The sequence below is a fragment of the Pan troglodytes genome, chromosome 1, assembly GCF_028858775.2.
Source record: "Pan troglodytes isolate AG18354 chromosome 1, NHGRI_mPanTro3-v2.0_pri, whole genome shotgun sequence".
Classification (NCBI taxonomy): domain Eukaryota; kingdom Metazoa; phylum Chordata; class Mammalia; order Primates; family Hominidae; genus Pan; species Pan troglodytes.
Genome location: NC_072398.2, coordinates 187,022,603 through 187,047,980, shown reverse-complemented (window position 1 = coordinate 187,047,980; position 25,378 = coordinate 187,022,603). Strand labels below are relative to the sequence as shown.

General features: G+C 53.0%; 2 protein-coding genes across 31 annotated transcripts in view; both read left to right on the top strand.

Annotated features, from left to right (window-relative positions):
• ST3GAL3 (ST3 beta-galactoside alpha-2,3-sialyltransferase 3) overlaps positions 1-11,341 on the top strand; it is a 224,899-nt gene extending 213,558 nt beyond the window's left edge. For 7 of the 27 annotated variants that reach the window (XM_016952200.4, XM_016952051.4, XM_016952284.4 and 4 more), the window contains 3 exons: positions 1,329-1,475; positions 1,707-1,853; positions 10,201-11,341. In XM_016952200.4, coding sequence (XP_016807689.2) covers positions 1,329-1,475; positions 1,707-1,853; positions 10,201-10,365 — 459 coding nt within the window. In that variant the 3' untranslated portion in view covers positions 10,366-11,341. 27 annotated transcript variants of the gene reach the window in all.
• Positions 11,342-13,958: 2,617 nt separating this feature from the next.
• Positions 13,959-17,421, top strand: ARTN (artemin). Of its 4 annotated transcripts, none has more exons than XM_001173965.8 (5): positions 13,959-14,068; positions 14,295-14,443; positions 15,773-15,899; positions 16,274-16,412; positions 16,483-17,421. In XM_001173965.8, exons 3-5 carry the CDS (start codon positions 15,840-15,842, stop codon positions 16,944-16,946), a joined length of 663 nt encoding a protein of 220 aa, XP_001173965.4. In that variant the 5' UTR covers positions 13,959-14,068; positions 14,295-14,443; positions 15,773-15,839; the 3' UTR covers positions 16,947-17,421. The 4 variants fall into 4 exon arrangements, with proteins under 4 accessions (XP_001173965.4, XP_001173957.4, XP_009453975.4 ...); XM_001173957.8 differs by having other exon boundaries at positions 16,250-16,412; XM_009455700.5 differs by lacking the exon at positions 13,959-14,068 and having other exon boundaries at positions 14,341-14,443; positions 15,838-15,899; positions 16,250-16,412; positions 16,483-17,061.
• Positions 17,422-25,378: the final 7,957 nt, after the last annotated feature.

The following is a 25,378-nucleotide window of genomic DNA, read 5'->3' as shown; positions in this document are numbered from 1 at the left end:
CTTTTTTTTTTTTTTTTGAGACTGAGTCTCGCTCTGTTGCCCAGGCTGGAGTGCAGTTGTGCAATGTCGGCTGACTGCAACCTCCACCTCCCGGGTTCAAGCAATTCTCCTGCTTCAGCCTCCCAAGTAGCTGAAATTACAGGCAACTGACACCGTGCCTGGCTAATTTTTTGTATTTTTAGTAGAGATGGAGTTTTGCCATGTTGGCCAGGCTGGTCTTGAAGTCCTGACCTCAGGTGATCCACCCGCCTTGGCCTCCCAAAGTGCTGGGATTACATGCATGAGCCACTGCGCCCGGCTGATTCTTTTAGGTTTTCTATGCAAATAACAGTTCGGTTGGAACCTGTGGTTTGGCAATGCTTCCAGTCTGCAGGGTTGGTTTGTGACCTCCAGCAGTGCTCAGGAGCCCAGTTGTAAAGGTAGAAAAAGAGGATGTATGGGTTGATCCCAAGTTCGGGATTTCCCTAGACTAGGGCAATAGAAGGACAAGGGGCAGAGTACTGGAGGAGCTCACAAGAGAGTAGCTGATGTAATATACTTCAGGGTCTAGACAAGGAGGGGTGGACGCACTGAACAGTAAGGGCTGGGGAGCTAAAGGCCTCTGTGTTGTGGAGAGGGAGGAAGAGAGAGACTTGAAAGGAGGGGAAGCTGTGCCCCAGAATGGACACTGGGATGTCGGATTTCAGAGGTGATGCCTTTCTAGTACAGTGCAGAGACCCTCCGGTAAGAATGATCCCGTTTTATGGTTAAAGAAACAGGCTTGGAGAGCTTGTTGCCCAGTCACTCAACTCTAGTCAACAGCAGTGTTGGTCTGCTATACTCTGCTTGCTCACGCTCTGTCTCCATTTTTCAGGTCCACTCTAGAACAGTCGATGGAGAGAGCCAGGAGAGACAGCAGCAAGGGAAGTGGGAGCACAGGAGGGCAGACAGGAGAGAGGGCAGGCTCCTCCCAGCCCCTCAGCTGCTGCAGATAGGGAGGCAGGGCAGCTGCACTGCTGGGTCTTCTCATTGGCCCAGGAGCCCCCCTCAGGCCACAGCAGCACACCCACAGCATCCCACATCCTGTGCCTGCCCGACGACTCCCTTCGTATCCTCCTCTGTTACACACTGGAGCCCCATCACACGCTCTCTTCACCATCATTCCCCTTGTCCCTGTCACACACTCCATTTCCCCAAACACAGATGGGCTTCCTACACCACAGGCCCTGGGTTCCCCATTAAACGCCTCATGCTCCCGCCTCACTGTCCCTACTTGGGGTCCCTGCCACTCCCCTAGGCTCATCCCTTGCTGTGTGCCTCGTTGAGGCCCGCTTTTGCTGTGTCCACAGAGTGCATCGGATGGCTTCTGGAAATCTGTGGCCACTCGAGTGCCCAAGGAGCCCCCTGAGATTCGAATCCTCAACCCATATTTCATCCAGGAGGCCGCCTTCACCCTCATTGGCCTGCCCTTCAACAATGGCCTCATGGGCCGGGGGGTGAGATATCTGGGCCCTGGGAGAGGGAGGAGGAAAGCTGGGTCAGAAGTGCCTTGGAAGGAAGGGTGGGTGGTGGGTGGGGTAGTGCTTCTGCAAAATAGCTTTCTGGGGAAGAGGGCTCAGTCCTTGGGCATGGAGGCTAGCTCTAGGGAGCTTGGCTGAAGTCTCAGCTGTCCCAGCCCTCCAGCTGAACTCTGCGTGCCTTCTCTCACCCCTGCCCCCGTCTTCTAGAACATCCCTACCCTTGGCAGTGTGGCAGTGACCATGGCACTACACGGCTGTGACGAGGTGGCAGTCGCAGGATTTGGCTATGACATGAGCACACCCAACGCACCCCTGCACTACTATGAGACCGTTCGCATGGCAGCCATCAAAGAGGTTCGGGGCTGGGTGTGGGGGCAATCCTTGGGTGGGGATGAGGGGGAGGTGCATAAATGAGTAGTAAAGGGAGGAGCCAGTGGCTGGTCTGGCTGCCCAGAACTCCCCAGAAGGTCCTGACACCAAGCATCCTACATGCCCTCTCCACAGCCTCCCACTGAACCCAGGGCCTTCTCCCTGAACTTTCCTTCCAAGGCACTGTCCGTGCCCTGGTCCTGCACCTCCCTCCCCCTCGCTGCATTCCCCAGCCAGGAACACTAGTCTAGCACCAGCTCAGCCATCCTCTCTACCGCAGTTCCTGCCTTCCCCCAGAGGACGCTATTTTCCCTCAAAAAACCCACAACTGAACACTGCCTCTGGGTCTCAGGACTTCTCCATATCTCTTCCACCCTTCCCCACAGCCAAGCACTGCAGCTCTTCATACCCAGAATTGCTTCCCAAGCATCCGTATGTAGGGTACATTACAGGTCTCCAGCCTGTCAGCCAGCCTTTTCTGGCATTTCTCCCTCCCTAGCCAAGACCCCATGTGGAAAATCTGAACCCTTCTGAACCCCGCTTGCCACACTTCTGCTTTGACCACCAGCCTTCCACTGATTCCAGCCTGAAACCTGGAAATCTTGGGCCAGCAGCTTCTCTGCTGCTACATCTGGGTGATGGGAGGTTGTTGGAGGGAACCTCCCATCTGTGCAGATTCCTGTTTCTGTAAGTCTGGGGGCTCTGGTCTCAGCCCTCATTCCTGCTTATCAGTCTTCTTATCTATCCTTCTCCATCATCCCCCTCCACTATTCCAGAGCCTTCCATGCCCCCAAAGCTCCTCCCTCTTCCAGTGAAGAAACTGAAGCCACAGAGGGGACTCTGATCTGTCGGGCTCTGCACTGTACTTCCACTTGGCCCTTCACCCCTTGCAGCCTGGCTCCCCTCACACCTGGCCCAGCTCCCATCAAGGTCACCACCTCAAGGTGGCCAATTCCAGTGGACACAACGTCATCTTTCCTGATCTCTCAGAAACACTTTTTGTGTTGGCCACTCCTTCTTCTTTGAACTTCTGAGTCAGTAATTTCCAACATTCCTCTTATTTCACTCACCATTCTCTCACATTCTCTTTCTCAGCATCATCAATTCTGATCTATGCCTTAAAATTCATCATAGCTGGGCACAGTGGCTCATGCCTATAATCCCAGCACTTTGGGAGGCCAAGGCAGGGGTATTGCTTGAGCCCAGGAGTTTGAGAGCAGCCTGGGCAACATGGTGAAACCCCATCTCTACTAAAAATAGGAAAAATTGGCTGGGCGCGGTGGCTCACACCAGTAATCCCAGCACTTTGGGAGGCCAAGGTGGGCGGATCCCCCGAGGTCAGGAGTTCAAGACCAGCCTGGCCAATATGGGGAAACCCTGTCTCTACTAAAAATACAAAAATTAGCCAGGCGTGGTGGTGGGCACCTGTGATCCCATCAACTCAGGAGGCTGAGGCAGAAGAATCACTTGAACCCAGGAGGCAGAGGTTGCAGTGAGCCAAGATCACACCACTGCACTCCAGCCTGGGCAACAAAATGAGACTCCGTCTCAAAAAAGAAAAATAGGAGTCAGGGCATGGTGGCTCATGCCTGTAATCCCCGCACTTTGGGAGGCCGAGGCAGGTGGATCACCTAAGGTCAGGAGTTTGAGACCAGCCTGGCCAATATGGTGAAGCCCTGTCTGTACTAAAAATACAAAAATTAGCCGGACATGGTGGTGGACAACTGTAGTCCCAGCTACTTGGGAGACTGAGACAGGAGAATTGCTTGAACCTGGGAGGTGGAGGTTGCAGTGAGCCGAGATCATGCCACTGCACTCCAGCCTGGGCGACAGAGCAAGATTGTCTCAAAAAAGAAAGAAAAAAAAAAAGGCCAGGCATGGTGGCTCATGCCTGTAATCCCAGCACTTTGGGAGGCCGAGGTGGGTGGATCACAAGGTCAGAAGATCGAGACCATCCTGGCTAACACGGTGAAACCGCATCTCTACTAAAAATACAAAAAATTAGCCGGGCATGGTGGCAGGTGCCTGTAGTCCCAGCTGAGGAAGGAGAATGGCGTGAACCCAGGAGGTGGAGCTTGCAGTGAACCGAGATCACACCACTGCACTCTAGCCTGGGTGACAGAGCAAGACTCCGTCTCAAAAAAAAGAAAAGAAAAATTGGAAAAGTTGTCTGGGAGCGCTGGTGTGCGCATGTAGTCCCTGCTGCTTGGGAGACTGAGGTGGGAGGATCACTTGAGCCCAGGAAGTCAAGGCTGCAGTGAGCCATGATTGTGCCACTGCACCCCAGCCTGGGTGACAGTAAGACCCTGTCTCAAAAAAAAAAAAAAGCACTAGCCAAGGCTCCATCTCAGACAGCCTTCTCTTCTCACTCTGCATGTTCTCTAGGAGATTTACATCCCTGTCCATGACTTCAGGTACCATCTATATTGTATCAGGCTTTTTTGGTTCTTAGCCCCTTCAGACTGCTATAACAGAATGCCATAGTCTGGGTGGCTTTTAAACAACAGAAATTCATATCCCACAGTCCTGGAGGCTGGGAATTGCAAGATCAAGGTGCGGGAAGATTCAGTATCTGGTCAGGACCCACCAGAGAGGTGGTTCATAGACAGCTGTCTTCTTGCTTTCCTCATATGATGGAAGAGGCAAGGCAGCTCTCCTGAGTCTCTCTCTTTTCTTTTTGAGATAGGGTTTCACTCTGTTGCCCAAGCTGGAGTGCAGTGGTGTGATGATAGCTCACTGCAGCCATAAACCCCTGGGCTCAAGTGATCCTCCCACCTCAGCCTCCCTAGTAGCAGACTGCAGGTGTGTGCCATCACACCTGGCTAATTTTTTTTATTTTTTGTAGAGATGAGATTTTGCTATGTTGCCCAAGCTGGTCTTGAACTCCTGGCCTCAAACGATCCTCCTGCCTTGGCCTCTCAAAGTGCTGGGATTATAGGCATGAGTCACTGCACCTGGCCCTGAGTCTTATAAGGGCACTAACCCCATTCATGAGAGCTCTGCCCTCATGACCTGATCACCTCCCCAAAGGCCCCCACCTCCAAATTCCATTACATTGGGGGTTAGGTTTCAGTATATGAATTCATGGGGAGGACATAAACCTTCAGTCTACAGCAGGTTTATTCCAACTACCTCAAGTGATTGGGAGTTATTTCAAGGATATATAAGGCACTTGGAAATCTCACAGGAAGCTAGAAACAGCCTTCCAGCTGGGCCTCCTGTTGTCTCGGATAGGGTTCAGGAGTGAGAAGCTCATTGTGGGTCTGGGACAGTTCTAGAACTGCCTCACCATCACCGTGGCCCCGAAAGTCTTCCATCCCTGCCACGCTTCACGTGCCTTCTTGCTGCTTTGTCCACAGCCAGCACCCACTTCAGATTGCCCTCACAGCTTTTATCAGCCTCCTGGCTTCTACGTTTACTTATATCTTTGGTCTTTTACAAATGCCTTTTATGTAAACTTTATGTAAAGTTGTATGCAGAGGGTGAGATCCATAGACAAGGGCGATGGCCAAATCGCAATGGGCTTTCTGTGCCACGGAAGGAGTTTGCACTTTATTTAGAAGGCAGTAGGGAGCCATGGGTGAGTTTGAGGCCTTACATTAGCATGTAGTGGATCACTGTGGCTGCAGAATGAAGGAGAGGGGGCGAGGCAGGAACAGAACCTAGTTGGGAGTTGCTGCACTTTGGGCAAGAGATGGTAACTCCTGAACCAGATCTTTGGCTGAGACAATGAGAGGTGATGAGAGAGGCGATGAGCCAGATCTTCAGCTAAGGCGATTAGTCAGAGGCAAGAAGTCCAGGCTGGAAGTATAAGGTGATGAGACAGACTCAAGAAATAGGATTTTAACTCAGTAAGACCTAGGGATTGCCTTGGTGCAGGAATGAGGTAGGGCACTGCCTTCCCTGCAGCCCTCTCTGATGGAGTCTTTTCACTTGCTTCCACCTGCCATATCTCCATCGTCCCTCCATTACATGTAAAACCTCACTGGCTCTGAGGCTCCCAGCATCTGCTGCACTACACTCCCTGCAGAGTGCTTAAGAGTGTGGCTTCTTGGCCGGGCACAGTAGCTCATGCCTGTAATCCCAGCACTTTGGGAAGCTGAGGCAGGTGGATCACCTGGGGTCAGGAGTTCGAGACCAGCCTGGCTAACATGGTGAAACCCCGTCTCTGCTAAAAATACAAAAATTAGCCAGGCGTGGTGGTGCATGCCTGTAATCCCAGCTACTCCAGAGGCTGAAGCAGGAAAACTGCTTGAGCCCAGGAGGGCTCAAGTGGAGATTGCAGTGAGCCAAGATAGCTCTACTGCACTCTAGCCTGGGTGACAGAACAAGACTGTGTCTCAAAAAAAAAAAAAAAAAGAGTGTAGCTTCTCAAATCATAAAAGATGACTTCGGGACCTTGGTTCAGGGGCTGACTCTAGACCTTCATTTCCTTATCTATGAAAGGGATAGTAACAGCACCTACCTCCTAGGGTTTGGAAAGGACTGGATGTGATCATGTGTAAAAAAGGCCTGCCACGTAGTAAGCACTCAGAAATCTTAGCCATTATGATTAATATTTTACCCCTACTTGCCACTGTTATTTACCAATCCCCAGAAGAGGATTCACTGAGAATGTTGGTGCCCGGGTTTAGAATCCCTCTGTTACCTGGGGTGTCTCACATGGACCATTCAACACCTTGGCTTCTCCTCACTTCACCTGCACTTGCCTTGATCAGCTCACTCTGCAGGCCCAGCAGGAGTGTGTGGGATGTGGAGACACATGGACCAAGGATTGAATGCCGGGGATATGGAAGGGATGTCAAGGGAATTCATAAAGGAGACAGAGGAATCAGGAAGGTGCCACATCGTGGAGGCCAAAGGAGCAGCATTCCAGGAAGAGCATCTACAGTGTGGTGCTGGGAAACCCAGTAAGATGAGGGCTGAGAGGTGGCCGTCGGATGTAGCTGTTAGGAGTTAACTGCTGACTGTGGTGAGAACAGTTTCAAAGGAATAGTGGAGTGGAAGCCAGATTGCAGTAGTGAACAGTGAGTAGACGGCACCTACATCTGTGGTTAGAGACCACAGATGTTGCTCGTGGTAAGGGATCTCTCAGGATGCTTGGAAGAGAAGGGAGGAGAGAGACTGGGCAGTAGCTAGAGGATGACGTGGCTTCATACGGGAATCTGTCACACAGCAGAGAAGTCCAGGCTGGAAGTATAGATCTGTGAGTTGTTAGCACAGCCGCTTCTTCACATATAAGGATGAGATTTCCCAGAGAGAGAACAGAGAGTGAGAAGCGCGGCTCATCCTGGCAGGACTCTTGAACGTGGATACTTAATGGTTGGGCGAGGAGCCAAAGAAAAAGAGCTTCTGGCTGGGCGCGGTCCCTCACGCCTATAATCCCAGCACTTTGGGAGGCCAAGGCGGGTGGATCATCTGAGGTCGGGAGTTCCGAGACCAGCCTGACCAACATGGAGAAACCCTGTCTCTACTGAAAATACAAAATTAGCCAGGTGTGGTGGCGCATGCCTGTAATCCCAGCTACTCAGGAGGCTGAGGCAGGAGAATCGCTTGAACCCGGGAGGCAGAGGTTGCAGTGAGCCAAGATCGCACCATTGCACTCCAGCCTGGGCAACAAGAGTGAAACTCCATCTCAAAAACAAAAACCAAACCAAAACAAAAAACTTCATTCATTTTCTCTAAAAGATAAGGACTATTTTTTAAATTATTACACCTAAAAACATGAACAGTAATTCCTTAATATCATCAAATGTCCAGTCCTCGGCTGACCTTTTAACCCTCAATGACTCCTAGTAGGTGCTGTTGACCCTGACCCATCAAATTCGTTACTACTTCTCCAGAGGAGTGATGAGGACGAGGGATAAGTAAAGCGGCAAACGAGTTTCCACATCTGCTTGAATCCTGGCCTTGTCATTCCTCCAAGTCTCTGTTTTCCCTGTAAAACCTAATTTCATTCAACAAATATTGAGGCACCTACTCTGTGCCTAACAGTCCCTACCCTCAAAGAGAGACAGTGAGCCAGATGCTTAAGTCTTCAAAGAATGGGGATGAGTCGCCCAGGGATCTGCAATGAGGAGGGGCAAGTGCAGATGGCAGAGTATAATGACAGGAGCCTTGAAGGGGCCGGAGGGCTTTAGGGAGTCTGAGGGACAACGGGGTGTAAGGAAGACGCTTCCCGCCTTCAGAGGCTGTGGAGTGTGGAATGTGAGGGAAGAAACGGTCACCACTTGAGAGGGGGTATGGGGGCACTCTCCTTCAGGGCAGCTGGGTTTGTGATTAGCACAAGAGGTTGAAGGGAATGCTCAGAGAAGAGGAATATTGGGAATTTGGCTGATGACTGCGGGAATTTGGCTGATGACTACCTGAGTTTCAGATGTAAAAGATTTGGAAGGTGGAGAAGGTTGACTGGATCAGAATAAGGGCTAGACAGAGCGAGCCATAAGTTCTTTTTAAAAAATTCATTTATTTATTATTTTTCAAAAGATGGGGTTTCTATATGTTGCCCAGGTGGACTAAGCTCAAGTGATCCTTCTGCCTCAGCCTCCCAAGTAGTTGGGACTACAGGCACAGGGCACTGCATCCAGCTCACTTCTCAGCACCAGTAAATAGTGGCTGTTAACAGTTATTGGCCGGGCACGATGGCTCACACCTGTAATCCCAACACTTTGGGAGGCTGAGGCAGGTGGATCACAAGGTCAGGAGATAGAGACCATCCTGGCCAACATGGTGAAACCCCATCCCTACTACAAATACAAAAAATTAGCCAGGTGTGGTGGCAGGCACCTGTAGTCCCAGCTACTCAGATGACTGAGGCAGGAGAATCCCTTGAACCCGGGGGGCGGAGGTTGCAGTGAGCCAAGATCGTGCCACTGCACTCCAGCCTGGGCAACAGAGCAAGACACCATCTGAAAAAAAAAAAAAAAACATTTATGGTGGTCCGGGCACGGTGGCTCATGCCTGTAATCCCAGCACTTTGGGAGGCTGAGGCAGGTGGATCACCTGAGGTCAGGAGTTCAAAACCAGCCTGACCAACATGGTGAAACCCCCATCTCTACTAAAAATACAAAATTAGCTGGGTGTGGTGGTGCACACCTGTAGTCCCAGCTACTCAGGAGGCTGAGGCAGGAGAAATGCTTGAACCTGGGAGGCAGAGGTTGCAGTGAGCTGAGATCACACCACTGCACACCAGCCTGGGCAACAAGAGCGAAACTCTGTCTCAAAAATAAATAAATAAATAAAAAATAAACAGTTATGGTGAAGCTCAATGCTGACAAACGCAACAGAGAGGTCACTTGGGGACAAACTCTGATAAGGCTGCTGTCTTTCAGCCCTTCATTCATTAAATCAAGCCTTTTTCATCAAAGTTTTCTGGTGAGAGTCCTGGGGTTAGGAAAGGACCCTATCCCAGGTACAGTCTTCCCCAGAAGCCTCTTCTAGTAATTTTGAAATATATGACATTATTATTAACTATAGTCAAATGTGCTCACCATAAAAAATTGGTAAGTAGGTGAGGTTGGCTTGATTTAATTATTCCACAATGTGTACATCTATCAAAACATCACATTCTACCCCCAAAATGTGTACAATTCTTTCAATTAAAAAATTAGTTTTAATTATTATTATTTATTTTTTTGAGACAGAATCTCTCTCTGTTGCCCAGGCTGGAGTGCAGTGGCGCGATCTCGGCTCACTGCAACCTCTGCCTCTCGGGTTCAAGCGATTCTCCTGCCTCAGCCTCCTGAGTAGCTGGGATTACAGGCGCTACCATCACACCCAGCTAATGTTTGTATTTTTAGTAGAAATGGGGTTTCACCATGTTGGTCAGGCTGGTTTGAACTCCTGACCTCGTGATCCACCCGCCTCGGCCTCCCAAAGTGCTGGGATTACAGGCGTGAGCCACCGCGCCTGGCCTATTTTTAATTTTCTAAAAAAGATTTGCCATCTCTCTGCAGGCCCCATGGCTCCTCTGATCTGGGAGGCAGGATTTCATCCGCCGCCCCCAGGCCTGGAGAGTAGATTGCATCAGGCCAGGGAGTGACTCAGCCACCCCTTGCTGTTGGACTTCAGTGACTCACACTGCCTGCCCACAGGGTGTCTATAACCTAGGTGCTTCATGACAAGAAGTGGCTTGAAGTCTGTGGGAACAAGGTCCTTCCGCCAGCACTGAGGAGGGAGGTTGGGAAGCTTAACGGTTTTCCTGGGATGAGGAAAGGGGTATGAAGGTTCTTTTTGCCCTGTCTTGGGAAGGGAGGAGGATGAGCTGTGGCACTCCTAGAGCAGGGTCATCATTACCGTGTAGACACAACTGATTACCAGTATCTGCCTTCAGGTTTCCACAGTCATGGAGTATTGGAGAGTGGTGACGAAGAAGGCACCGAGCCCTGGAAGGGGCAGTAAAGGTTTGAGCAAAGGCCCAACTGATCACTTCATCTCTCCTTTCAGTCCTGGACACACAATATCCAGCGAGAGAAAGAGTTTCTGCGGAAGCTGGTGAAAGCTCGCGTCATCACTGATCTAAGCAGTGGCATCTGAGTGGGCCCAGCACATGGCCATAGAGGCCCAGGCACCACCAGGAGCAGCAGCCAGCACCACCTACACAGGAGTCTTCAGACCCAGAGAAGGACGGTGCCAAGGGCCCCAGGGGCAGCAAGGCCTTGGTGAGGCAGCCAGAGCTGTGCCTGCTCAGCAGCCAGTCTCAGAGACCAGCACTCAGCCTCATTCAGCATGGGTCCTTGATGCCAGAGGGCCAGCAGGCTCCTGGCTGTGCCCAGCAGGCCCAGCATGCAGGCGGTGGGACACTGGGCAGCAAGGCTGCTGCCGGAGTCACTTCTCCAATCAGTGTTTGGTGTATTATCATTTTGTCAATTTGGGTAGGGGGGAGGGTAGGGATAATTTATTTTTAAATAAGGTTGGAGATGTCAAGTTGGGTTCACTTGCCATGCAGGAAGAGGCCCACTAGAGGGCCCATCAGGCAGTGTTACCTGTTAGCTCCCTGTGGGGCAGGAGTGCCAGGACCAGCCTGTACCTTGCTGTGGGGCTACAGGATGGTGGGCAGGATCTCAAGCCAGCCCCCTCCAGCTCATGACACTGTTTGGCCTTTCTTGGGGAGAAGGTGGGGTATTCCCACTCACCAGCCCTAGCTGTCCCATAGGGAAACCCTGGAGCCATCCCTTCGGAGCCAACAAGACCACCCCAGGGCTATAGCAGAAAGAACTTTAAAGCTCAGGAGGGTGACGCCCAGCTCCGCCTGCTGGGAAGAGCTCCCCTCCACAGCTGCAGCTGATCCATAGGACTACCGCAGGCCTGGACTCACCAACTTGCCACATGTTCTAGGTTTCAGCAACAAGACTGCCAGGTGGTTGGGTTCTGCCTTTAGCCTGGACCAAAGGGAAGTGAGGCCCAAGGACCTTACCCAAGCTGTGGCAGCCATCCCAGGCCACCCCCATGGAAGCAATAAAGCTCTTCCCTGAGCCTGGCCTCTTTTTGCCTTCTCTGACTTTCCTGGAAGAAACAGGAACCTAAAGCCTCAGCAACTATGCCAAACCCTCGGGCCCTCTCTCCAGTCCACAGAGTCCTGGGTCCCTTTCACTTCTTGTGTCAATGCAGGACCTAGGTAGCCATCCAGAGGCCTCTGGAGCATCTCCTGTATCCTCTTTGCTTTGAGACCACAGGTTTCAGGGCACACTCTTAGAGGAGACAGAGGCACAGGACTGGAGCCCTAGGACATTGCCTTGGGGTGCCACAGCCCCACCTCTGGAAGGACAGATATTCCTGCAAGCACAGGAAAGATATACTGCTGAGCCCCTGCAGCAAGCAGAGGCTCACAGACCTACCCTACTACTGACACTCCCGTCCCTCTGGGAAGGACATGCCCCAGCCCCAATCATTAGCACAGAGGCACACCCTCTCCCTTCAGCCCTGCTCTAGGTATCCTCTGTCATACTTTAGAAAAGATGTCACGTCGCCTTCTTAAGAGTCCTAGAGTCTGATCCCTCTCTTCCCCAGCATCCCCAGGCAGGCCTGAGAATGGACAGACCAGACTGTCGCCTGCACTTGAGGCCATGAAGTGAGCTTTCTGTCACACACTGCCACTGTGGCAGGCAATAAGTGGGGTGGCCGGCTCCTGCTCCTCTCTCCTGCCCACCCCAATCCAAGACTCCAGGCAGCCCTGGGCTGCCCTCCCACTGGTGAGCCCTAAGGCTGGAGTCCCGGCCATCCCAGGGACCAGCAGCCTCCCACATGCTCCTTCCCACTGTGGCCGGCCTTAGGCAGAAGCCTCCTGGGCTGGGGGGGTAAGGGAGGCCCTGACTGAGGGACAGGTCAACCCAGAAACCCCCTCCATTTCTACCGGAAATAAGGCCACTACCATGCACATGTTCCTGCCTGGATGGTGCCCCGTGGAGTTGTACAGGGCATAGGCTGAATAGCCATAAGTGGTGTCCCTGGCTGAAAAAGCCCCAAGGCAGGTGCCCCAACTGAGCAGCCGGTTGTGGGAGGTGACAGAGCAGACTGCTCCCTGCTTGGCCTCCTATCCCAGGGGGCTCCTGGCACACCTGCAGCAGCCCCACCACCTCCAGCAGCAGTTCTCTGTGGTCTGACTTCTAGTCCTCACCACCGCGGAAAACTACTTTCACACCAGCTATGGTTCTGAGCCCTGGCCATGCACCAGAATCACCTGTGCAATTTGAAAACTGCACATGTCCACCCTGAAAGTCTGATTTGGGTCTGGGTTGAGGCCCGGATGTGGGTAGTTTTTAAAGGTCCCTAGTGGTTCAGAAGCATAGCCAGGGTACAGCTGGTCCACACACATCCCCAGCACTCTCATCCCTGACCACAGCTTCCAATTGCCAGTTGGTTGACAATTCCCAAATTGCCTTTGCCAGCGCAGCTCTCTCTGCTTCCTTCCAGGCTACAAATTCACCGGCTTCCTGAACATTTCCACTTGGATAATCCACAGGCCCTTCCAACTCAACATGTCCAACACTGAACTCACGAGCCCCTGCCTTTCCTCCCAGGAGCCGGGATGTACCCCTCCCCCAGGTCAGCCCGCCAAAGGCACACTTCTGCAGGGTCTACCTACCTCCTTACCCTATCCAGTCAGGCACTAATGAATTTTCAAAATTGCGTGTTCCAGATTGGGGCCTGGCAGCCCCACGCTCCCCTCACGCCCTGCATCAGACCTCATCCTCTTTCCACAGCAGCCTCCACCTTTCTCTCCAACCCCATCCTCTTTACTACAGCCAGAGTCATCCACAAAAAATGCCTGTCTGATTACACCATTCTGCTCAAAACCCTCCCATGGTCCCCAGTGTTAGGATCTTTCCATCCATGTTACTCACCCAGCCCTCAACCCACCTGCCAAATTGCCATAATTAGGCATCTGAAATGCTGCCCTCCAGCTACCTACTTCAAGCCTCAGCTCAGATGTTCCTTCTCTGTGACCCTTGCCTTCAGCCCTCAGTACCCACTTCTGCCAACACTGCCCCTGCTGTGCCGCAGTGACCCCCGTGTTTGCGAGTGTGTCCGTACTCCAAGCCCTAAGCAGCACAGGAGGTGAGCTGTGGGGAGACTAGAGCAGAGTCAGACCCTGAAAGCTGCACAGAGGCTAAGCAACCCAACAAGGCAGGTGAACTGGCCGCTGAGAGAAGAATCGGGTGGAGCAGAGAGCACCTGCTGCAGGGCAGACAGCCAGGACCCCCAAATCTGCACGTACCAGCAGTCAGCCGCCCCACGCAGGGACCGGCTTACTCCTCGCTCCCCGCCCTCACTCACTTTCTCCCGCCCTCGGCCCGGCCTCCCAGCTCTCTACTTCGCGTGTCTACAAACTCAACTCCCAGTTTCCGTGCCTCTCCACCGCGCGAGTTCTCTACTCTCCATATCCGAGGGGCCCCTCCCAGCATCTACCCCCCTCCCAACCTCGGGGGACCTAGCCAAGCTAGGGGGGACTGGATCCAACGGGTGGAGCAGCCAGGTGAGCCCCGAAAGGTGGGGCGGGGCAGGGGCGCTCCCAGCCCCACCCCGGGATCTGGTGACGCTGGGGCTGGAATTTGACACCGGACGGCTGCGGCGGCGGGCAGGAGGCTGCTGAGGGATGGAGTTGGGCCCGGCCCCCAGACAAGGCCCGGGGGCTCCGCCAGCAGCAGGTCCCTCGGGCCCCAGCCCTCGCTGCCACCCGGGCCTGGAGCCCCACACCCGAGGTAAGCCAGCCCACTTGCCTGTTTCTGGTCCCAGCCCTGGATGGACGCTCCTGGGCTGGGGGAGTGGACAGGACCACCCCCCTCCTCTCCTTTCTTGCATCCTCCCTCTCTTGGGCCCTCGGCACAGTTCTCCGCTCCTCCCAGCCCCTCAGTCCCTCTTGTCGCTTGTTGGACTGTGCTGGCCTTGCCGGCCCACTGTAATGTGAGGCTCCCGCTGCCGCTACAGGGTGCAGACTGGCTGCCAAGGCCACACTTTTGGCTAAAAGAGGCACTGCCAGGTGTACAGTCCTGGGCATGCGCCGTTTGAGCTTCGGGGGAGAGCCCAGCACTGGTCCCCGGAAAGGTGCCTAGAAGAACACGGTGCAGGACCCCGTGGTGAGTAGCGGGCTGGTGGATGGGGAGGCAAGGGCCAGAGAACCAAACGGCCCTAGACCACAAGGAGGTAGGAGGCAGGGCCTGAGCTGCCCTCAAGAGACCTGCTCCCGGGCTCCCCCTAGCGCAGAGGGCTCCTAAGGCTGCCCTGCCTGCCTTTCCCTCCATCACCGACAACAGTCACTGGCCTGGCTCGGAGGCCCTGATTCCACTTAGCCAAGAGGCGCACACCAGGACCTGGAGGACAACCCCGGGAAGGCCTGGGGGTCTGTTCCACAGGTGTGCAGGCATTCTGTGTGCTAAAGGATGGGGATGAGGGTGGCAGCTGGGACCCAAGAGGAGGCTGGCTAATGAGGACTTACGAAGGCTCTGGGGCCCCAAAAGGGTGTTTGGGAGTGCTAGCAGTGGGAGCTCAGGAAGGCTGGCTGGGATCAGGAACGATGGCTCAAGGGGGAAACTTCTAGGAGCATGACTAGGCTGCCAGATCCATAGGAGGCTGGGAGGGGGACAGACCTAGACCAGCTCCCAGGGTGGCTCAGCTCTCAGAGACCAGGCTGGTATGGAAGCCTAGCTGGCCCTCCTGGGAGTGGCTCAGGCCTGAGTGTAGCTGAGGGGATGGAAAAGCCCACCCTGCTTGGAATCTGCAGGCTTGGCAGACTCTGCCCCCTTGTGGCCACAGGAAGCCATGGCCCAGGCCCCATGTTTTCAGAGGGCCCATTAGCTCCCACCATCCCCTGGCTCTGTGGTCATCGAGGGACACCTATGGTCAGAGGAGAGAACTCAGGTGGCTCTGGGTCCAGAACACAGTTCACAGAGGGGTGAGGTGAAGCAGCTCTGGGTGGGCAGCACAGGCTGAGGCTTGGGGCTCACTATCATTAGATAACTCTTAGAGTGACCAGCTAGCACCCTAATTCTTCTCCAGCCCTCAGCTTCCTCTCCGGCAGCCTGGGGTGAAGCCCTCTGTAGGACCAAGTGTGTCCAGCTATAACTCCTTCCAGCCACTTCTGGCATCTCCAGACCTACAACACAGAGCAGGAAGGTTCTGGGAAAAGAGGACCCCTCTCTCCCCTCCAGCTGTGTGACCTTGTAACCTTAGACAACCTCTGAGCTTCTCTGAGCCTTGTTTGCTCATCTGGAAAAAGGGGATTAAACCATTTACCTCATGGAGTTGTGAAAGAATAGCTGCAAAGCACCTAACACATAGTAAGGTTCCCAGTGCAGCTACTTCTGCTGGGTTGAGTCTAGCTGTGTAGGCCCCTTGTTCCTCACCTGGAGAAACTGGGGTGGCAGGACGGCCCCCCCCAAAAGATAACTCATCTCTTAATTTGCAAGCTGCCTCAACAGGAGGGTGGGGGAACAGCTCAACAATGGCTGATGGGCGCTCCTGGTGTTGATAGAGATGGAACTTGGACTTGGAGGCCTCTCCACGCTGTCCCACTGCCCCTGGCCTAGGCGGCAGGTGAGTGGTTCTCCCAGTGACTCCTACCTGGTACTGAGGAAAGGCGGCTTGACTGGCGAGGGAGAGCAGGGCTTGGCTTGGGCAGCGGTTAGGTGTGGGAGGGAAAATGGTCAGGGAGGGACCAGGTGAATGGGAGGAGGAGCGGGACTTCTCTGAATGGTCGGTGCACTCAGGTGATTCCTCCCCTGGGCTCCCAGAGGCAGCAAACCCATTATACTGGAACCTAGGCCCTTCCTGAGTTTCCCCTCCACACAGCTAGGAGCCCATGCCCGGTGATCTCAGCCCGAGGACAGCCCCTCCTTGAGGTCCTTCCTCCCCAAGCCCACCTGGGCGCCCTCTTTCTCCCTGAGGCTCCACTTGGTCTCTCCGCGCAGCCTGCCCTGTGGCCCACCCTGGCCGCTCTGGCTCTGCTGAGCAGCGTCGCAGAGGCCTCCCTGGGCTCCGCGCCCCGCAGCCCTGCCCCCCGCGAAGGCCCCGCGCCTGTCCTGGCGTCCCCCGCCGGCCACCTGCCGGGTAGGTGAGAGGGCGAGGGGGCGGGGCGGGGCTGGCCCGGGACACCGCGCGTGACTGGGTGTCATTCCAGGGGGACGCACAGCCCGCTGGTGCAGTGGAAGAGCCCGGCGGCCGCCGCCGCAGCCTTCTCGGCCCGCGCCCCCGCCGCCTGCACCCCCATCTGCTCTTCCCCGCGGGGGCCGCGCGGCGCGGGCTGGGGGCCCGGGCAGCCGCGCTCGGGCAGCGGGGGCGCGGGGCTGCCGCCTGCGCTCGCAGCTGGTGCCGGTGCGCGCGCTCGGCCTGGGCCACCGCTCCGACGAGCTGGTGCGTTTCCGCTTCTGCAGCGGCTCCTGCCGCCGCGCGCGCTCTCCACACGACCTCAGCCTGGCCAGCCTACTGGGCGCCGGGGCCCTGCGACCGCCCCCGGGCTCCCGGCCCGTCAGCCAGCCCTGCTGCCGACCCACGCGCTACGAAGCGGTCTCCTTCATGGACGTCAACAGCACCTGGAGAACCGTGGACCGCCTCTCCGCCACCGCCTGCGGCTGCCTGGGCTGAGGGCTCGCTCCAGGGCTTTGCAGACTGGACCCTTACCGGTGGCTCTTCCTGCCTGGGACCCTCCCGCAGAGTCCCACTAGCCAGCGGCCTCAGCCAGGGACGAAGGCCTTAAAGCTGAGAGGCCCCTGCAGGTGGGTGATGGACATCATCCCCGAACAGGTGAAGGGACAACTGACTAGCAGCCCCAGAGCCCTCACCCTGCGGATCCCAGCCTAAAAGACACCAGAGACCTCAGCTTTGGAGCCCTTCGGACCCACCTCTCACAGACTCTGGCACTGGCCAGGCCTCGAACCTGGGACCCCTCCTCTGATGAACCCTACAGTGGCTGAGGCATCAGCCCCCGCCCAGGCCCTGTAGGGACAGCATTTGAAGGACACATATTGCAGTTGCTTGGTTGAAAGTGCCTGTGCTGGAACTGGCCTGTACTCACTCATGGGAGCTGGCCCCTATTTATTATTTCTAAGTTATTTATTTACTTCTGTGGCTTGTCAGATCCTTTCCTGGGCAGTAGGGGGTTGGGGAGAAGAGGCTGGATGGAGATCATGCCTTGCTGATCGCACTCACACACCTCAGGCTGACTCAGCAATCACAGACCTGGCCTGGATCTTCGGCCCCCACCCAGCAGCTCCGGGATGGGAGGCATGGAACACAGGCAGGGGCAGGGCGGGCAGCAAGGGTGCAGTCACTAGTCCTGGCAGGCTGCTCACTTGGGCCTGGGCTTACCTCTGGGGAAAGAGACTACAGAGGCTTCTGTGGAGAAAGCCCTGTCTCTGTGACCTCTGGCATCTTTGTGGCCCCCGCTTAGTGGGTAAAGACAGAGAAGCACCTATTGCCCCACCCCACTGTCATTGATCAGTGTCTTACCATCCAGGGAACTGTCTTGAGGGTGCCTTGTCAGATATACACATGCCTCTGCTTGCAGACAGGCCAGCATGGTTAACTCACTATCCACATTCCATGAAGCAGCCCAGGGCATGAGGGCATCTGAAAAAAACCGAGGGTTGGTAGAGGGTGCGGTGGGGTGCTGGCTCCGGTGAGCAAAGCACAGAGCTCCATGGGGATAAGGAGGCAGGAAAAGATAAGGGCCCCAGCAGGATCTGCATCTTGGGTGATGAACAAGGATATTCATTAATTCAAACAAATATTTATTAAGCACCTATTATATGTCAGATACTGATTATATGACAGATGCCAAGGATACAGAAGTGAAACAGACATGATCCCTGCCCTTGAGAAGCTTCAACCAGGAGAGACAGACAATAAGTAAGCAATTACAGTAATAATTATTTAAATTCAATTTGGCAAATGGTACGAAAAGGACAGGAAGCTAAGAAGTCCACACCTTCGTGGGGAAGAAAGGAGAAGTTACTGCTGACTCTGGCCTCTCATACCACCCCCAAGTCACCTCCAAAAGACCAGGGCTATCCCTAAGCTTTTCCGGATATCCTTTGAAACCTTGTTTCCCATTTCCTATGCATTTGTATTGGGGAGGCCTCTATGATTTTTCTTTTTTGGAAATGAGATGGGGGCATGGATTTGGAAAGGATGCTAAGTCTGAGGAACTGCGGGACATCCAGAGGGGTTGTCAGGAGGCAGTGGGATCTGCTGGTCTAGAGCTGCCGAGGGAGGTCTGGGCTGGATTGATGTGACAGCTGTCAGCACAGAGGCAGGAGCTGCAGCCGGGGGTGAATGAGAGTACCATGAGAGATGGAGAGGGTCGAGGGCGAGATCCCTCAGGCATTTGACGCTGCTGAGAGAAATTCCTTCCAATCCGCCTGTGTGCCTTCCTGCTTTGGCACAGATGCCCCCTTCACCCAGGCTAGAGTGAGGAGCTGGCAAGAGCTCTCTGAAGGCTGTGCCCATTCTGGGTCAAGGAGGAGAAACGTGTGCGTGCTCCCACTCTTCTGCATTCACTGCCCCAGTTCTAGATGCTCCAAAAATTTCGATGCCTTTGCTCCCTTCAAACACCCTGTTGGCCCCTCTCTGCCTCCAAACGGATTCGGGATCCTTAGTTCCACCTTCCCTTCTGCAAAGAAAATGGCCCCAGGGCCATACAGTTTACAGAGGGCTGGCTGCAGGCAGAGAAGGATATTCTGTCAATTCCAGGGTTATTGGGGCCAGGCAGCCCCCTGCTAGTGAGACTTTAAAGCCTAGCCTAGTCCCCAAACCCTGCCACTCAGTAGACACGGCTGCTCCAGAGCCAGTAAAGGAGACCGACTGAAGCCATCTCTGACAATGCTCACAGTGAGAGGGCCACAGCCCAAGCCAAAGGTACTGGCTGTCAACATTCCCCAGGCTGCCAGCTTTTGAGGGAACAGGGCTCACCCCAGCTGGAGGCTGCATTCTGGGCCCCAGACAGCTTGTGCTCAACATCTCAGAGTCCAGAACAAGACAGCAACAGCTCCAAGAACACATTCCCATATGAATTAGCCTCAGTTTGCAACTCAGGACAACCCAAATCAAAAGGAAGACAGTGAAGGAGGGAAGGAGGGGAGGGAGGGAAGGAGGGGAGGGAGGGAAGGAGGGGAGGGAGGGAGGGGGAGGGAGGGAGAGAGGGAAGGAAGGAAGGGGAAAGAGAGAGAGAAAGCAAGAAGCAAGCAAGAAAGAAAAGGTTGTTTTCCCCAAAGGAAACAGGCTGCAGAGCTGTACCTCTGTTTACCACATAGTAGCTATAACCTGTCACCAGGTGGCACATTGTAGCTCCTGGGGCCACAGGTCAATACTAAAGCCAAAGGCCATTTAGTCCTTTGAAGTCTCAGAAGCATTCAATAGTGTCAGTCCTCCTTGAAAACCTGTCTTCCCGTGACTCTCTTGGTCCAATACTCTCCGGGTTCTCCTTCCATTCCTCCAGAGGCTTGTTCTCAGACGACTTCTGAGTTCCTCTTCCTCTCTCTGCCTCTCATGTTCCTCAGAGCTCTGATACCGACTCTCTCTCCTCTTCCCATTCTACTCTCTCCCTGAGCAGCACTGTCTACTCCCGTGGTTTCAGTTACCACCTCCATGCTAACCATGCTCACATTTTATCTCCAGCCTAGAACATTCACCTGAGCCCCAAGTCTGTAATTCCAATACCTCTATCTGTATATCCTGGGAGACATCAAGCTTAACATATCCATACTGGATGTCTTCCGTTTGCTCCTTCAGATCTGCTGTCCACCCTTCTCCAGCCTGCTCTGCTCCTTACATCAATGAGCTTCCCTGCTGTCCAGCTTCCAGACCCTCCCCAGTGTTCCCTGCTTAGTGAGTGCACCAACCTCATCCAGTGACACAGCCAGAAACTTGGGCAATCTCCTAGGCTCCTTAAGCTCTGTCATGTCCCTTAAGCATTGGTCACCAAATCCTTAGATCCTGCAGATCCATCCCCTTTCCCTATCCCCAGTGCTATTCTGCTGAAGCCTTCATAATTTTTTGGATGGTTTATTCCTCATCCTCCTACCTGGTCTCACTGTCTCCAGTCACAACTCCCTCCAACCATTCTCAGCGCTGCAGCCAGATAAGTTGCCTTCTCTTCATATTAACCGAGCATGAACTGTCGTGCACTGGGCTAGTTTCAGGGATTCAGAGAACAGTGAGAAACATGTTTTGCCATCAAGGAAACTATACTTGGAGATGGAAGTAGGGGTAGGGTAGCAAATAAAAGTAAAAGACATCCTGTTAAATTTGGATTTCAGGCCCTGCGTGGTGACTCATGCCTGTAATCCCAGCACTTTGGGAGGCTGAGGTGGGCGGATCATGAGGTCAAGAGAGTGAGACCACCCTGGCCAACATGGTAAAACCCGGTCTCTACTAAAAATATAAAAATTAGCTGGGCGTGGTGGCATGCACCTGTAGTCCCAGCTACTTGGGAGGCTGAGGCAGGAGAATCGCTTGAACCCGGGAGGCGGAGGTTGCAGTGAGCCAAGATTGTGCCACTGCACTCTAGCCTGGCGACAAAGTGAGACTCTGTCTCAAAAAAAAAAAAAATGGATTTAAGGTAAACAATAAATACACTTTTTTTTTTTTTAGATAGGGTCTTGCTGTGTCCCTCGGGCTGGAGTGCAGTGGTGTGATCTCGGTTCACTGCAACCTCCACCTCCTGGGCTCAAGCGATCCTCTCACCTTAGCCTCCTAACTAGCTAAGACTACAGGTGCATTCTACCATGACTGGCTAATTTTTAAATTTTTTTAATTTTTATTTTTTGGTAGAGATGGGCTCTTGCTATGTTACCCAGGCTGGTCTCGAACTCCTGAGTTCAAGAGATCCTCCCACATTGGCCTCCCAAAGTGCTCGGATTACAGGTGCGAGTCACCATGCCTGGCCTAAATACTTGTTTTCAGTATGTCCAATGCAATAATTGAGACATACTTATACAAAAAATTTGGCTGGGCGTGGTGGCTCACCCCTGTAATCCCAGCACTTTGGGAGGCTGAAACAGGTGGATCGCTAGCGCTCAGGAATTCAAGACCAGCCTGGGCAACATAGTGAAACCCTGTCTCTACCAAAAATACAAAAACTTAGCCAGGTGTGGTGACGTGCATCTGTGGTCCAGCTACTTGGGAGGCTGAGGTGGAAGGATTGCTTGAGCCCAAAATCATACCACTGCACTCCAACCTGGGTGACAGAATAAGACTCTATCTCAACAAAAAAAAAAAAAAAAAAAAAAAAGACTGGGAGCAGTGGCTCACGCCTGTAATCCCAGCACTTTAGGAGGCCGAGGCGGGCAGATCACGAGGTCAGAAGATCGAGACCATCCTGGCTAACATGGTGAAACCCTGTCTCTACTAAAAATACAAAAAATTAGCTGGGCGTGGTGGTGGGCGCCTGTAGTCCCAGCTACTCAGGAGAATGGTGTGAACCTGGGAGGCGGAGCTTGCAGTGAGCTGAGATCGTGCCACTGCACTCCAGCCTAGGCGACAGAGTGAGACTCCATCTCAAAAAAAAAAAAAAATTGTTGTTTATCTGATATTCAAAATTAAATAGATGGCCAGGTGCGGTGGCTCATGCCTGTAATCCCAGCACTTTGGGAGGCTGAGGTGGGCGGATCACGAGGTCAGGAGTTCGAGACCAGCCTGGCCAATATGGTGAAACCCTGTCTCTACTAAAAATACAAAATTAGCCGGGGATGGTGGTGCACACCTGTAGTCCCAGTTACTCAGGAGGCAGAAGAATTGCTTGAACCTGGGAGGCAGAGGTTGCAGTGAGCCGTGACACTGAACTCTAGCCTGGGTGACACAGCAAGACTCCATCTCAAAAAAAATAAATAAGTAAGTGTCCTGATTTTTTTCTGGCAACCCTAGGTGGGGGTAAACAAGTACCCCAGTAGAAGTATGACTGAGGTTATAGGTATGTGTGTCAAGGAGGGGGCAGATTCTACAATCACAAAGGAAGAGGAATCAGTTTTTTCCTGGATAGACGCAGAAGAGGAAAAGTCTTTGTGGAAAAGGTGGTATTTGAACTGAGTCTTGAAAAATGAGTTTGTTTGCACAGGGTGGATTATAGGGTGGATGAGAGGCATGGAACCCGAACTGGTTATTGCTGATTGCCTTTATTTCCTCTCACTTCTAAATGTACACTGTTCATTGTGGCCATGTCCTGTCCTGCACGGTGTGGTTCTCAGCCCTGGACAGGAATGGAGTGGAGAGGTGAGGGCCTCTTCCTTGGGCTCTCCATCTCAGCCTGAAGACTCTGCTAGTCCTATATTCTTTAGATTTTTATTTGTTTATTTATTTATTTATTTACTTCTTACTAGCCAGTTCATCACAGCTTCAATTCCCTGTTACACTTCAAAATGCTTATGTTGAACTTTCCCTGCCTGCTGACTGTGTGATGTCTCTCTCCTGATGGCATCCAGAATGACACAGAGCCTTCTCAACAGAGGAAGTAGCATGAACAAAGACAGGGAAGTGTGAAACAGCCTGGTGCGCTCCCAGGATTGCCAGCAACTTCAGGTGGACTTGGGGAGGGTCCTCATCAAGACAAAAGACTGGAGAGGTCACAAAGGGCTTTGAATGTTATACCGAGAAGCTCAGCCTTCGCTCTGAAAGGAGCCACTAAAGGGTTTTAAGTGGGCTTGGTTAGAGATGTGTTTCAGATGGATCACTTGCTACTGTGTCTAGTATGGATGGAAGAGGCAAGGTGAGAGCCAGCTAGAGCTGCCACAGTTAGAGCCGTTCAGGCAACAAGCACAGGTACCTTGAGTTAGGGCAGAAGCAAATATGCAAGGACAGAAGAGATGTGAGGGACAATAAGAGAGGTGAGGGCTGGATGAGAGATGGTTTCCAGGTGTCTAGCTTGGGGGATTGGTACAGAACACAGGGGATGTAGTATTTTAGCATGTGATAGGGGTAAGATGTGGTGAAAATGTGAGTTCAGTTTTGTACATGTTCAACTTCGGGTGCCTGTGGCAACTTCAGAGGGCCAGGAGGCAGCTAAATATGCAGGTTTGAAACCCAGGACAGTCTGGGCTGGAGAAATCCAAGGAGTCACAGCTTGAAGCCAGGGGAGTGGTGAGATAATGAGGCATAAGACAAGAAGCGGAGACTAAGGAGAACCAACATTTAAGGAACAGGTGGAGGAACAGGGATGGGCCAGTGAAGGAAACCAAAAAGGAGTAGTCAGAGTGTCGGGAAAAACAAAACCAAACAGAAGAGCTGAGGGACTGGTCAATAGGGCCAGATGCAGCACAAAAATCAAGCTGCATCAGAACCGAAAACTGCCCGTTAGGTTTTCTTGCAACATGGTGGCCTAAGGACTTGGGCTAAACTTCCTCCTGAAAACAACTTTAAATACTAGACTCTATCTATCTTTAAAATTAAATGCATCCATAAGCTAGCAAAAATGTAAGAAACACACTGAGGCCAAAAAAGTAAATGAAAGCAAGAAGCTACAAAGGTAAGCAAAGCTCTGTCATTGGCTTTCATCTTGAGGGCAGTTGCCGAACCCAGTGAACCTGATCATTGGTTTTCAAGGGGTCTCTGAGCTTATGAGAAAGACAAAGCCCAGGGCCCCCTCACCATGGGGAGTCTATTTAGAAACTTCTCCATAAGGCCAGGACCTCAAAGGCCAGTGTATGCCTACACTGTGAAGGTGAATTAGAAAGAAACCTGCCCCTGTCTGACCTAAACTCTCTCCCTCAAACCAGGGGACTACAAAGAAAACTGCCTACATCCAACCTTGGTACTAAGAAAGGGGAATAATCTCCCCTTGAGAATTCTTTTTTTTCTTCTTCTTTTTTTTTTTTTTTTTTTGAGACAGAGTCTCGCTCTGTTGCCCAGGCTGGAGTGCAATGGCGCGATCTCAGCTCACTGCAACCTCCACCTCCCAGGTTCAAGAGATTCTCCTGCCTCAGCTTCCCAAGTAGCCGGGACTACAGGTGCCCGCCACCACACCAGGCTAACTTTTGTATTTTTAGTAGAGACAGGGTTTCACCGTGTTAGCCAGGCTGGTCTCGAACTCCTGACCTCATGATCCACCCACCTCGGCCTCCCAAAGTGCTGGTGGCGTGAGCCACTGCGCCCGGCCTCCCCCTGAGAATTCTTAACTACAAGCAGGCAGTCATCTGGTTTTGCAGACCAAATTCACATGATTTTGGTAGGCTGAAAAACTTCAAAGTGATCATTTAATTTGACATGAACATGGATTGGTAGTGGTTCCAGGTGACCAACAAAAGCTCCCTCTCCCCCTCTGCTGAGTTTTGGGATGTTCCCTCCTGAATCTGCAGACCTCTCCCAGGGTTGCCACAGGTTCTTGCCCCTATAGGTCTACACTTGTTCCTTAGAGAAGAGCCCTTCTGGCTCCCAAAGACTTATCTGCCACTTGGCTCTGAGCTATCCTGCACTAACATCCAAATCTCCTGGAGATCACCTTTGATCTGGCCTCCGGAAATGCCCCCAACTCTCCCAAGGGCCTACTTCAGTCCATCTGTCCTAAATAGTGTTTGCAAAGGATGTTCAGGAGTCATTGCTGTGAGACTGGGCTTCTTTCTCTGCCAGATCCCTGGAACCCCCAGGGGTGAGGAGGAGCCCTGGATGGGAAGCAGGAAGAAAACACATACTGACTAAGTTGTGGTCTCTGGGCTGAGCCCTCTACCCCTAAAAGCCCCTTAACTAAAATGAGTTTCAGAAGAAGCTAAGGTCTCATTGCTAGAAAGAGGCATAAACAGGTTTTGAACTCAGGACTAAGTCCAGAATTTGTGCATTTAAACCCCACTCCCAACACCATCTCCCCTGCCCACCACCACCTCCACCAGTGAAACCGCCAGCCAGCACCAGGCCCAAGGTATTTCACACCCTAGGCACAGGCCTGGAATCAGTTACTTTATTTTGGCTTTCTATTTCCTCCTTCCAAATGTCTCCTGCCTCTCTTTCTTCCTTCAATTTGTCTTTCATGTTGCAGATTTTTCTAAAATGCAAATGTAATCATCATTGCTCACTTGAAACCCCATCATGGTTTC